At 48.6% G+C, this 11,584-nt stretch overlaps 1 protein-coding gene and 1 pseudogene across 4 annotated transcripts in view; one reads left to right on the forward strand and one right to left on the reverse strand.

Annotated features, from left to right (window-relative positions):
- The window catches only part of LOC115643466 (zinc finger protein 664-like), a 59,893-nt gene extending 56,839 nt beyond the window's left edge, over window positions 1-3,054 (forward strand). For all 4 annotated transcript variants that reach the window (XM_030547540.1, XM_030547536.1, XM_030547539.1 and 1 more), the window contains 3 exons: window positions 711-824; window positions 1,231-1,932; window positions 2,101-3,054. In XM_030547540.1, coding sequence (XP_030403400.1) covers window positions 711-824; window positions 1,231-1,932; window positions 2,101-2,399 — 1,115 coding nt within the window. In that variant the 3' untranslated portion in view covers window positions 2,400-3,054. The remainder of the gene's footprint in view (window positions 1-710; window positions 825-1,230; window positions 1,933-2,100) is intronic.
- LOC115643461 overlaps window positions 1-11,584 on the reverse strand; it is a 591,865-nt pseudogene that overhangs the window by 343,358 nt on the left and 236,923 nt on the right.

The following is an 11,584-nucleotide window of genomic DNA, read 5'->3' on the forward strand; positions in this document are numbered from 1 at the left end:
ACGCACTCTGCCAAATTCACACGCTTTAGTGGGGACACACGACACTGAATGTATAAAATTGCTTCCGAAAATTCAAATAAAATAAGTTCGAATTAATTTCGTACTGTAGATGTACCTTTCCTAGCCCAATAGCACCTTATTTCAGTGTGACTGGTTTGGGATGTGAGGATGTGACCCTTCACTTCCCACCTTATGGCTGCCCCTGTTGCTTAGCCAAAGGCCTTAGCCTAGAAACAAGGCCTCAGACTATCCTAGTGAGAGAAGGCCCATACCCAGGCGGACTGTGATTTTGATATTTTGTTTTATACCTCTGTAACTAGCTAAGTGATAAAATACACCTAAGTTCTTAAGGTATAGGCTTTACAGACAGGCCTGAATATCTCTCTTCTAACAGTGAGTTCTACCCCTTCCCCCATTCTGTGTCTGTCTTGTCTATTTAGACTGTAAATGCTTCAGGGCCTGGGCCATCTACTATTCTCTGTTTGTACTTTGCCTAGCACAATGGGGATCCACTGTTAGTGGGTCCTGAGGCACTAAGGTAATGAATATGATTTATTATAACAATAACTCTCCTGCCACTTTGAGCCAAAGAAGCTGGCCTTGGGATGTTACTGCTTAAAAATGAGCTGGGATTAAAACCATGGAATATTCTTTGTGACAAGTATCCCACAAATTACACTGACCTCCCCTATTTTCTTTGCCTGGAGTAGGATTTCCAATTTCCAGACCTGATGTGATCTCGCTGCTGGAACGAGGGGAAGAGCTGTGGGTCCCAGACCTCCAGGGCTTTGAGAAAGAAGTTCTCCTCAGAGTTCCCTGCACAGGTGAGGTATTGGTTAAACCAATGGAAAAACTGTCCGTGAATACAGCAAACATTTGGGATGCCCTACAAAGACCTTGTGAGCTCTCCAAGTTCAGGATTGTTCCCAGCAGAGTGGAAGCATTATGGCAGATATCACTCATGGCTTCCCACCTATCCTGACTGACAACTGGCAGCAGGTCCCTCCCCAATTTCACTTTCCCCTGAGAGTTCTGGTGAGATGTGGACCCAGAACTGATCCCTTCCTCTCTCCTCTGGGGAAGGGTTTGGGGAAAATCAGCTCCTGATAGGTTTGATCTCTCCCGCACATATTTTGGCTTGTTCATCTCTTTTTCCATTCCTCTTTGAGATTTCCATTCTCTCCGGTGCAGGGAATGACCTATATCTGGATTCTCTCTGTCTCCCGTCAGGTGATGGGATGGTGAGTGAGAATGAGGAGGAGAAACCCCTGCAGGAAGATGCTGAGCAAGTAGAACCACATGGAACGTTATCAGGAAGATCCAAAGGGAATGTTTCCGGGAGTTCTACACTCCCAGAAAAAGCAAAAGTCTGTGAGACTCAGCAGAGGCCAGAGGAAAACTTCAGTAACCACTCAGACCTTATTGAATATGAGAGAATCACCTTGGAAGAGACATGCTACACATGTCATGAGTGTGGGAAAAGCTTCAGTGGGACCTCTGATCTTCTCACACATCAGAAAATCCACAGTGGAGAGAGACCTTTCATGTGCTCTGAGTGTGGGAAAAGCTTCAATCGGAGCTCTTCCCTTATCACGCATTGGAGAGTCCACACGGGTGAGAAACCTTATGGATGCTCCGAGTGCGGGAAATGCTTCAACTGGAGCTCCCATGTTATCAGACACAGGAGAATCCACACGGGAGAGAAACCATATGGATGCTCCGAGTGTGGGAAACGCTTCAATCGGAGCTCACACCTCATCCGACATCGCAGAATCCACACGGGAGAGACGCTCTACGCATGCTCCGAGTGCGGGAAAAGCTTCAATCAGAGCTCTGCCCTGATCACACATCAGAGGATCCACACTGGGGAGACGCCCTACACATGCGCTGAGTGTGGGAAAAGCTTCAATCAAAGCTCAAACCTTATCAGACATCAGCGAATCCACACAGGAGAAATGCCCTACACGTGCTCAGAGTGCGGGAAAAGCTTCAATGACAGCTCAGCCCTGATCACACATCAGAGAATCCACACAGGAGAGAAACCATATGGATGCGCCGAGTGCGGGAAACGCTTCAATCTGAGCTCAACCCTTATTAGACATCAGCGAATCCACACCGGAGAGACGCCCTACACGTGCTCTGAGTGCGGGAAAAGCTTTAGTCAGCACTCACACCTTATCATACATCGGAGGATCCACACTGGAGAGAAACCCTACACGTGCTCGGAGTGCGGGAAACGCTTCAGTGATAGCTCAGCCCTCATCACACATCAGAGAATCCACACGGGTGAGAAACCTTATGGATGCTCTGAGTGTGGGAAAAGCTTCAATCAAAGCTCAACCCTTGTTAAACATCAGAAAATCCACATGAGAAAGAACTGTAATAAATCCCTTGACTAGGCCTGGCCAAGGATTTGATTTTTTTTAAATCACATTTGCTAATTCCTGCATAGTGATCTGTGCACCATCTTCACTGTGGTCTCTCAGCTCCCTCAGATTTGCCTGCTTCTGCTTTTGCAGCTCACACTTCTTTGGGGTCAGTCCTGTGATCTTTTCTATCAATTCCTTTCCTTTTGAGTCGTAGGAGCGTGTGTCCCTCCAGCCAGGAATGTTCATCAGCTCCAGGTGGGGGAGAGAGGTTTGATCCCAACAAGCTACACTGAGGCAAAAACGCCCTGTGCCTGACATCCACTAGGGCTGCACATGGCATTGGCTGCTCAAGTTAGTGATCTTGGTGTAAAAAGAGAATTATAGTTGTAGTTCAGATGCAGCCCAGGTGCAGTGGTTGGTATTAGCTTCCCCCTTGATCTGACCTAAACGCCATCACTTTTCCTAGTCTAAACAAACCTGTGTCCCAGGTAAACTCTTTTTAGAACGCTGCTCCTTAGTTAAATGGCATTGATCACACTCTTAAAGGCGCCATGATTAAATTGGGAACAACTGTCTTTTACCATTTGGATCCAAAGTTTCATGAAGCATAGAGAGAATCATAGAAGATTAGGGTTGGAAGAGACCTCAAGAGGTCATCTAGTCCAACCCCCTGCTTAAAGTAGGACCAACACCAACTAAATCATCCCAGCCAGGGCTTTGTCAGGCTGGGCCTTAAAAACCTCTAAGGAAGGAGATTCCACCACCTCCCTAGGGAACCCATTCCAGTGCTTCACCTCCTAGTGAAATAGTGTTTCCTAATATCCAACCTAGACCTCCCCCACTGCAACTTGAGACCATTGCTCCTTGTTCTGTCATCTGCCACCACTGAGAACAGTCTAGATCCATCCTCTTTGGAACCCCCCTTCAGGTAGTTCAAAGCAGCTATCAAATGCACCCTCACCCTTCTCTTCTGCAGACTAAATTAGCCCAGTTCCTTCAGCCTCTCCTCGTAAGTCATGTGCTCCAGCCCCCTAATCATTTTCATTGCCCTCCGCTGGACTCTCTCCAATTTGTCCACATCTTTTTTGTAGTGTGGGGCCCCCAAAACTCAACGCAGTACTCCAGATGTGGCTTCACCAGTGCTGAATAGAGGGGAGTGATCATGTCCCTCGATCTGCTAGCAGTGCTCCTACTAATACAGTCCAATATGCTGTTAACCTTCTTGGCAACAAGGGCACACTGCTGACTCACATCCAGCTTCTGATGCACTGTAACCCCTAGGTCCTTTTCTGCAGAACTGCTGCTTAGCCTGTCCGTCCCCAGCCTGTAGTGGTTCATGGGATTCTTCCATCCTCAGTGCAGAACTCTGCAGTTGTCCTTGTTGAACAGTCTCAGCAGATGCTCCGTCGCATCCTGAATTGTAGCTCCAGGCAATCAGCACACTGCTCGAGTCTCTCGGTCTGGTCAGCAGATGGTTAACTTAGTCCCCCTTTGGAGGTAGTTCCCGACTACCATCCTCCATCTTTTCCTCTTGGGAGTGGTGGTCGTGGAACCCCCATCCCTAGGACAATGCATCTTGTGCATTCTGGTCAATGGGGTCTGCTTTTGATCCCTTCCTTCAGAGGGCTCTTCCAAATCATTCTCCACAGTAGAACCTGTGCAGAGAGCCTGAGAACGGTTTCTTACCTCTATTTGCATCGGGGGTACATGGTTTCTCCTCATTCTTCTTCTGGAGGTAACATGGTGCCAGTTTCTTCCCCGTTCTGTACTGCCCTCTCTGATTCTTCAGCATGTTATGCCTCTAGAACCAAATGCTGACTTCTGTGCAGAAAGTCTTCATTTTCTCTGAGGCAAAGCAAGGTTGATACTTGCATCTCTAGCCCTACAACCTTCTAATATGGAGACCAGTTTGCACTTTGTATAGACAAAGTTGCTTCTGTACTCTGGGAGAAAGACAAACATGGCACATCCTGTGCAGGTCACAACAGCTGATCGCTCAGTATCCATGTCTTTCTTCTAAAAGTGTCCTCAGATGTTGTATTTACTTCTCACAGAAGCCTGAAAGGCAAAAACACTCTGTGGGAACTCCCAGCAGGCAAACTGCCAGGCAACAGCTGATTCCTTCAGAGCCATTCCATGCCTATGGGTCCCAATCTGGCTGCCTTGTTGGACAAGAAGCACTTCCATGCTGGGCAAATGATGGTAGCCAATGAGGGAATGTATCCGTTTCCACATTCAGACTGCAGGAAACATAAACATTGAGTCCAGAGTCTGTGGTTTGGTCTCTTCGTTTTGCTCTGAGTCTAGAGTATAGTGTGTTTGTATCACTTCTCCTGCTGCTGCTACTTTGAAAGATTAGAAAGTGTGAAAATAGAGGACAGGTGGTTTTTCTCATGATGCAGCCTTCCCATGTCGTGTGAGACCCCTTCCACCCACACTTCTGGGAGAAGCCCCAGGGAGAAATGAACTCACAGAAATGGAAGGCTCCTAGGTTATTGTAGAATGTGACTTCACACAAAGCTGTCTGGGTGGAAATGGGAATTAAGAGAAAACTGCCCTATGGGTTTATATTTTGTAATCGTTGAATAAGTTACCAGCGACAGTGAAATTAAACATGAAGTTTAGTGTAATGTAAGAGGCTGATTCTGTGATAATTTTTCAATGTTACAATATAATTCAAGTTTTCTTCTAGTTCTCTCCATGCCGCCTCCTCCTATACAGGAAATGGAGGCTAATCCTGAAATTAAACCCTGACTCCAAAGGAATTAGAGTGGGGGAATATGTGAGAGAAATAGCATGTGTGAGGATAGAGACCCAGTGTGGACTGTAATTATTTCTATTTCAAATGGAATTTATCTTGATAAGCTTTAAAATAAATCTTCTGTTAAGAGGACAAGATGTGGAACTTTTTTACCCAGTTAGAGGGTAACAGCCACAGGCTTCTCCAGGTCTCTTGTTTGCAAAGCAAAAATGTCACATCAGGCAGGAGATGTCAAAATCTACAGTGGTGATGGATGTGTGATGGGAGCTTTTCTGGTTTGGTTCTTTTTGGGGGTTGGTTTTTTAATGTCATTTTTGTTTTGTTTTTGCAACAAGTTATTTTTATAGGTGCTGAGGCCCCTTTTCCTTTTGAGCACAGCTGTTTAACCCTCAGGTCTGGCTCTGGAAACCTCCCCAAAACTGGCCTCGTGTTTCTTTCATGTTTGATATCTTTGGGGTTCACACATCCACACTACATGCAGTTCACAGCAACAGATGCTTTGAGAAACCTGCTGGGTTAAGTGGGCCTTTTCCAAACTGACATTGGCCCAAAGTCTGCCTCAATTCAGCTGGATTGGGACACGTCTGTATCAAAAGAATGGTTCACACCTGCTTTGCCCAGAGACCTCGGGGGAGGGGTAGTAAGATAACATAAGGAGAAATTGACAACAATAAAGTTAAAGATAAAGGTGAAAGACTTCACCTTGCAGGTCAACAAGCCTGTTCTGTTCATTCCCTCTGATGCATCTGGCACTGGTCACTCTCAGGCAGCACACTGGGCTAGATGGACTATTGGTCTGACCCAGTATGACCAGTCTTGCGTTCTTCTGTAAGCCATGTATGGCCTGATCTACACTGGCTAGTGTCTGCACGGTAAAGCAGCTTTCTGCAGTGTAACTCCCGAGGTGTGCACACTGCCAAGCCACTTACTGCGCAGAAACTGCATAGTTGCAGCACTGTAAAAAAAACCACCCTGACAAGAGGCGTACAGCTTTCTGCGCTGGAGCTACAGTGCCACGGTGCCAGTGTAGACACCATGCTCGATTACAGCGTGCATGGCTTCATAAGCCACGGCATTAAGGGGTAGGTGGGGTTTCCCAGGATCACAGTGGGCATTTCAACTTCCCCTATAGTGAGTGGTCTTCTGATCTGGGAAGAAAGTCCCTGCTTCCAGCTTCCTGAACAGGCTCGTGCTCCAAAATATGTGCATGTCATGCACCTTTCTGGACCAACCTGACTTAATGTCTGTGAAACGCTCACAAGCGCCTGAAGAACCATTGAGAAATACCCCTTGTGATTCATGTTTTCAGCGGCTAGGTTGTCTGGTGGCAGGATTGGAATATGCATGCCATCTATCCCCGTCCCCGGTTAGGGAAGCCCATTTGTGCAAAGCCATCCACACTGTCATGCAAGTTGCCCAGAGGCTCAGTCTTTCAGAGCAGGATGCAGTTAATGGCCCTGCACACTTGTCAACAGGCGTCCAATGGTCGACTTTCCCATTCGAAAATGGTTAGCGACTGATTGGTAACACTCTGCAGTAGCCAGTTTCCACAGTGCCATTGTCACGCAGTCAAATGAATGTGGGTTTCCTCATCCGAAAGCTCTGCAGCCACTGCTCGTCATCCCAGATGTTCCTTTTTCTATTTTGTGTCTTTCTTTTTATGAACTTGGAGACCTCCCAGCCTTTCTATTAGATTGGGGTGTAACTGTGAGGGTGTGTGTGTGTGAACACCTCTGAAATCTGCACATGGAAGATGCTAGGAAGACTAGTTCCCCAAATCTTAATAGTCTTAAAACTCTGCCCTATGAAATGACTGAACGCATGCCCCTCACCTATGGAAGCATTGCAAGGAATTGAGCTGTCAGATATGTATTGTTCAGAGAGAGCTGTTTGAACGTCTTTTACTAATGTCTCTCTAAGGTCTGTATGTGTTTTGGGGCTAGAAGGTGAGGAGAAGTATTAGCTACACAATAGTGAAATCCAAGGAGAAAACTGTAATTGGCTTTGAGGTTGTAGGCTAAATGTAAGCAATAATTTGGTTTCGGTGTTGAGATATTCAGCTGGCCAAATCTGGGTTGCACGGCCTGGGTAAAAATCTCTGATTGGAGTTTCGACATCACTAACTATGCACCTGCCTTCGTGGGTTGCTCTTTTAGGATTTATAGGGGTTGGTTTTCTGCTGTATTAATCTGATGGTTTGACTAAATTGACAACTTGATTCCAATGCAATATCCTTGTTAACTCATTGATTTCCTGATTTGATCTGAACTTTCACTGTATTGTTTAACCCCGAGCTGAGTGTCTATAGTCATTTAGTCTTAGTGATGTGTGCTCTTGGATTTATTTGTTCATGTTAATAAAACATGTAACTGGGACACTGGGTCATTTATTTCAGTAATGAACAGGGGCTGGAACTTTTCTTTGTATATTTCCCTTTAATTCAATCTCCATTTTCTTCATTTCATACTCTTCTAAGTTAAGGAACATGCAGCAACAAACACTGGCACAAACCTGTTGCTGCCCCATTGTGTGCCAGTCCAGTAGGAGTAGAGAACAAACCCCTCCTGGAGCAGGGATTGTCACATGGGATTGTAAATACAGATGCGTGTTCCCAAGCTTTGCTGTCTTTCTCGAATCCTGGCATAAGGGTGACACCTACAGCTCTGTGTAATCACGCCTGGCAGGCAGGAGACCCTATGTGCATTCCCTGGGGAGGCAGGGGATCTGGGAGACCCTGGGCACTGGGGGATATTTACCCAGAGCTCAGGAGCAATCTACTCAGGGTGATGCAGGAGAAAAGAGCTGGGCGCTGTTCCCCCCATTTCTCCTTATCTCCTTGCGGGCTCTCTCTCCTCTTCCTTTTTCCCCCTCCACCCACCCTCTGGCACAGAGACGTGGTCACTTCTCTGCTCCTAGCGGCTCTGGGACACACGCAGGCAGGAGGAGCAGCAGAGATGGGGCTAGTTCCCATCTCAGAAAGTCCCTGGCTCGGTGAGTGCGGCAGCTGTGGCCCGGTTGGGCTTGAAGGCGCCAGAAGGGGTCGGAGCAGTGGGGTGTGAGGGGCTGGTAGGAAGGAAGGCAGGAAAAGAGCCATGGGGCAGCTCCCGGAGGCAGGGCTCTGTAAGGTACCAGACCCTGCTGGTGCTGCTGCCTCCAGTGTGCGCTGGGAGTGGGGGCTGAGCTCCGGGCTGCTGCTGTGGCCCCAGCAGGGCCGGGCCAGGGACAGCCTTTCGCCGAAGCACTTTCTGTGCCCGTCCGAGGTGGGGACTTTCTCCAGATGGACCCAGCCCCAGGCTCTGCTGCCCCTGGTCCAGAGAGACCCCAGGGCCAGCGCTGGGTGGGCAGGACAGAGATGCCACCCAAAGGCTGCGGGAGCAGCTCATTGCGCGGCCCCTGGGGATCTGCTCCTGGGCAGGGAACGCGCCTGGACGGTGATGGAGCAGCTGCCCTCCTGTGGGAGAAACTGCGACCTGTAGGAATTGGCTGCTGGGGGGGGGGCACTGAGCATGCTCAGTAACATCTGCTGAAGCCACTGCCCTTCACCCTGCCCTTACTTGGAATCAGCTTCTGCAGACTGCTATTCACAGGGGTTCAGAGGGGGGATGGCCAGGATCTAAGGAGGGGGTGGAAATGGCCTGTGGGGGGTCAAGAGGCAGGGTTAGGAGGGGGCTGAGGTGCAAAATCGGTGATGGGAAAATGGAGCATGGGGTTAAGCCCAGGGGGAAGGAGCTGCCAGATGGTGACAGAGGCTGGGGCAGAGGGGGTAACAGTTACCTTGGTGGGCTGAGACCCTCATGTTTGCAAAAATATGGGGTACAGAGGGGCTTTTTCATTTCCCCTCCCACCGACAGCACCTCTCAGCACGGGCTTCCCAGGGCTGGGGTCTTAAAGGCACAGGCACCCCAATGCCTAGTCACCCCAGCTCCTCTCTGCCTGATGTCACCCACCGAGGGGCTGCAGGAGGCTTGATTCAGTGAAATATTTTACAGAAACAAAAAGTCCCTGATCAGTGTATCTGGCTGCATAACGTCACCATTGTCAAGTTTTAGCAAATTAGGACAAGTCATCAAATAGGAACAACCATATGTATCAGTAGCTGCTGCTGTTAGCAAATTACAGCAGATCGCAGCCTGTCTGCTGGTGGGGAACAAAAGATTCATCCAGAGGGAGAGAGAGCAATCCTCAAACTCCCCCCCCCCCTCCATTATTTATACATTAGTAATACAATTACATGTCACTGAAAGAAACCTTGTTAAGCAGTTTCAATGGTCAAGCAAGAGGTTTCCTTCTGGTCATCAATTAACCAGGTGTGGTTTTTTTCCCCAGAGTTTGCAGCCTTGAGACCCTGTCAGACACATTCCTGAGGGCACAGCCTGCTCTTCTAGAATGCACTTATCAGCAACTTCGACACAATTCTTATCAGGAAGGACGCGGGATCAAGCTGCCCTTTCTGCATGCATCTGACGAAGTGGGTATTCACCCACGAAAGCTCATGCTCCAAAACGTCTGTTAGTCTATAAGGTGCCACAGGACTCTTTGCTGCTGCCCTTTCTGTGGCACCCAAAACCCCCCCTCCCCTCCTGCCTTGGTTAAGCCGAAGCTGCTGCATGGCCATTTTACTGCCTGCTGACTGGGCTGCTTTTAGCAATAAGCAATGGTGGTTTCAGGCACTTTACTGGTTTGCCAAAATCTCCTTGTACAGCATCAGTCTCCACTGCAGAGGGTGTGAGGGACCTTCCGACACTGAACCATTCTTTTTAGGTGGCAAATCTGCAGAAATGTCCTAGATTGGGTTGTCTGTAGAGGAGGTTCTGGGACGTGATGATTTAAATATTAATAAGTCAGACGGGTTCCATGGTAATCACCCAATAGTGCTGAAGGAACCTGAATATGAAAAGTGCACAACTACTGACGGCAGTATGTAGCCTACCACTGAAATCAGCCACTGTACAAGACGACTGGAGATAGCTAACATCATATTGATTGTTTTAAAGGACTCCAGAGGCAATCCTGGCAGTTAGAGGCTGGTCCACCTAAAATTAGTACCAGGCGCATTGGTTGAAAACCATAATAAATGAGAGAACGATGACACACAGATGAAAACGATTTGTTGGGTAAGCGTTAACGTGGTTTTTGTAAAGAGAAATCACACCTCACCAATCTATTAGAATTCTCTGAGTGGCTCAACACACGTGGACGGGGGGATCCAGTGTACTTGGAATTTCAGAAAGATTTTGACAAGATCCCCACCAAAGACTCTTTAGTAAAGTAAGCAGTCCTAGCATAAGGTACTCCTGAGTGAGTTATGCACAGGGAAAAAAATTGCACACAATTTTTAAAAATTCTGCAAAGTTTATTTGTCAATAAATAAATGTGGCACCAGCGTGGCGGTGAGGAGCACAGGTCACTGGCTGCATTGAGGTGGGAGATCAGCCTGAAGCCCCCACATCCCCCAGTACAGAAACTCAGCAGTAGGGCTGCACCTGACCCTGACACAGTGCAAGGGCTGGGCCTGCCCTAGAAACACCCCAGGGCCCTGCCCCCCTGTGCCAGGTGCACCAGGTGTGGCCAGGCAGGCTCATCCCAACAGGATCCAAGTGTGGAGGAGTTTAGTGTGGGGAGATGCAGGTGTGGAGTGAGAGGTTCCTGTGTTGGGCAGGCTGGGGACAGGTGGCTCAGTGGGAGATCTGGATGCATAGGGGCTTATTGGGGTGGGGAGGGGATTCCGGGTGCCAGAGCAATGGGATTCTGCAGGGGATCCAGGTGATGGTGGTTGGGCTCAGCGGTGGGCTCTGGGTGTGGGGAGATGGGGCTTGACAAGGGGGGGCTGGTTGTGGGGGCTGGGGAAGGCCCAAGTGCTGGGGGAGTGGGGCTTGATGGGGTGGGGATCTAGGTGCAGCTGGTTGGGGCTCAGTGGGGTGGGAGGCTTGTAGGTGGGGTCCAGGTGTAGGGGGATGGGGCTTGTCTGGGTGAAGGTTTGATGGGGGAGCCCCAGCTGCTGCCAGGAGGACACCACATACCAGGCCCCCCACTTCCCCCTGCGATTCCCCTATTCCCTTATCTTCTCCATCCCCCTCCCTTCATTCCCACATGCCTCTCCCCCTGCCCTATTCCATGCAGAATTCCCTCAGGAGTAACAAGAGAGATGGGTCAGTAACTGGTTAAAAGACAGGAAACAGAGGGTAGGAATCAGTGGTCAGTTTTCACAGTAGAGCGAGGTAAAGAGCGGGGTCCCCCAGGGATCTGTACTGGGCCCACTCTTGTTCAACATATTCATAAATGAGCTGGAAACAGTGAGGTGACAAAGTTTGCAGATGATGCAAAGTTACCCAAGATAGTTAAATCCAAAGCAGACTGTAAAGAGGTACAAAGGGTTCTAAAAAATGGGGTGATTGAATTTCATCTACCATGTTGTTGCCCGGGCTTCATAAATGCAAAGTAATGCAGTTTAGAC

Source organism: Gopherus evgoodei, unplaced genomic scaffold (assembly GCF_007399415.2).
Source record: "Gopherus evgoodei ecotype Sinaloan lineage unplaced genomic scaffold, rGopEvg1_v1.p scaffold_60_arrow_ctg1, whole genome shotgun sequence".
Lineage (NCBI taxonomy): Eukaryota > Metazoa > Chordata > Testudines > Testudinidae > Gopherus > Gopherus evgoodei.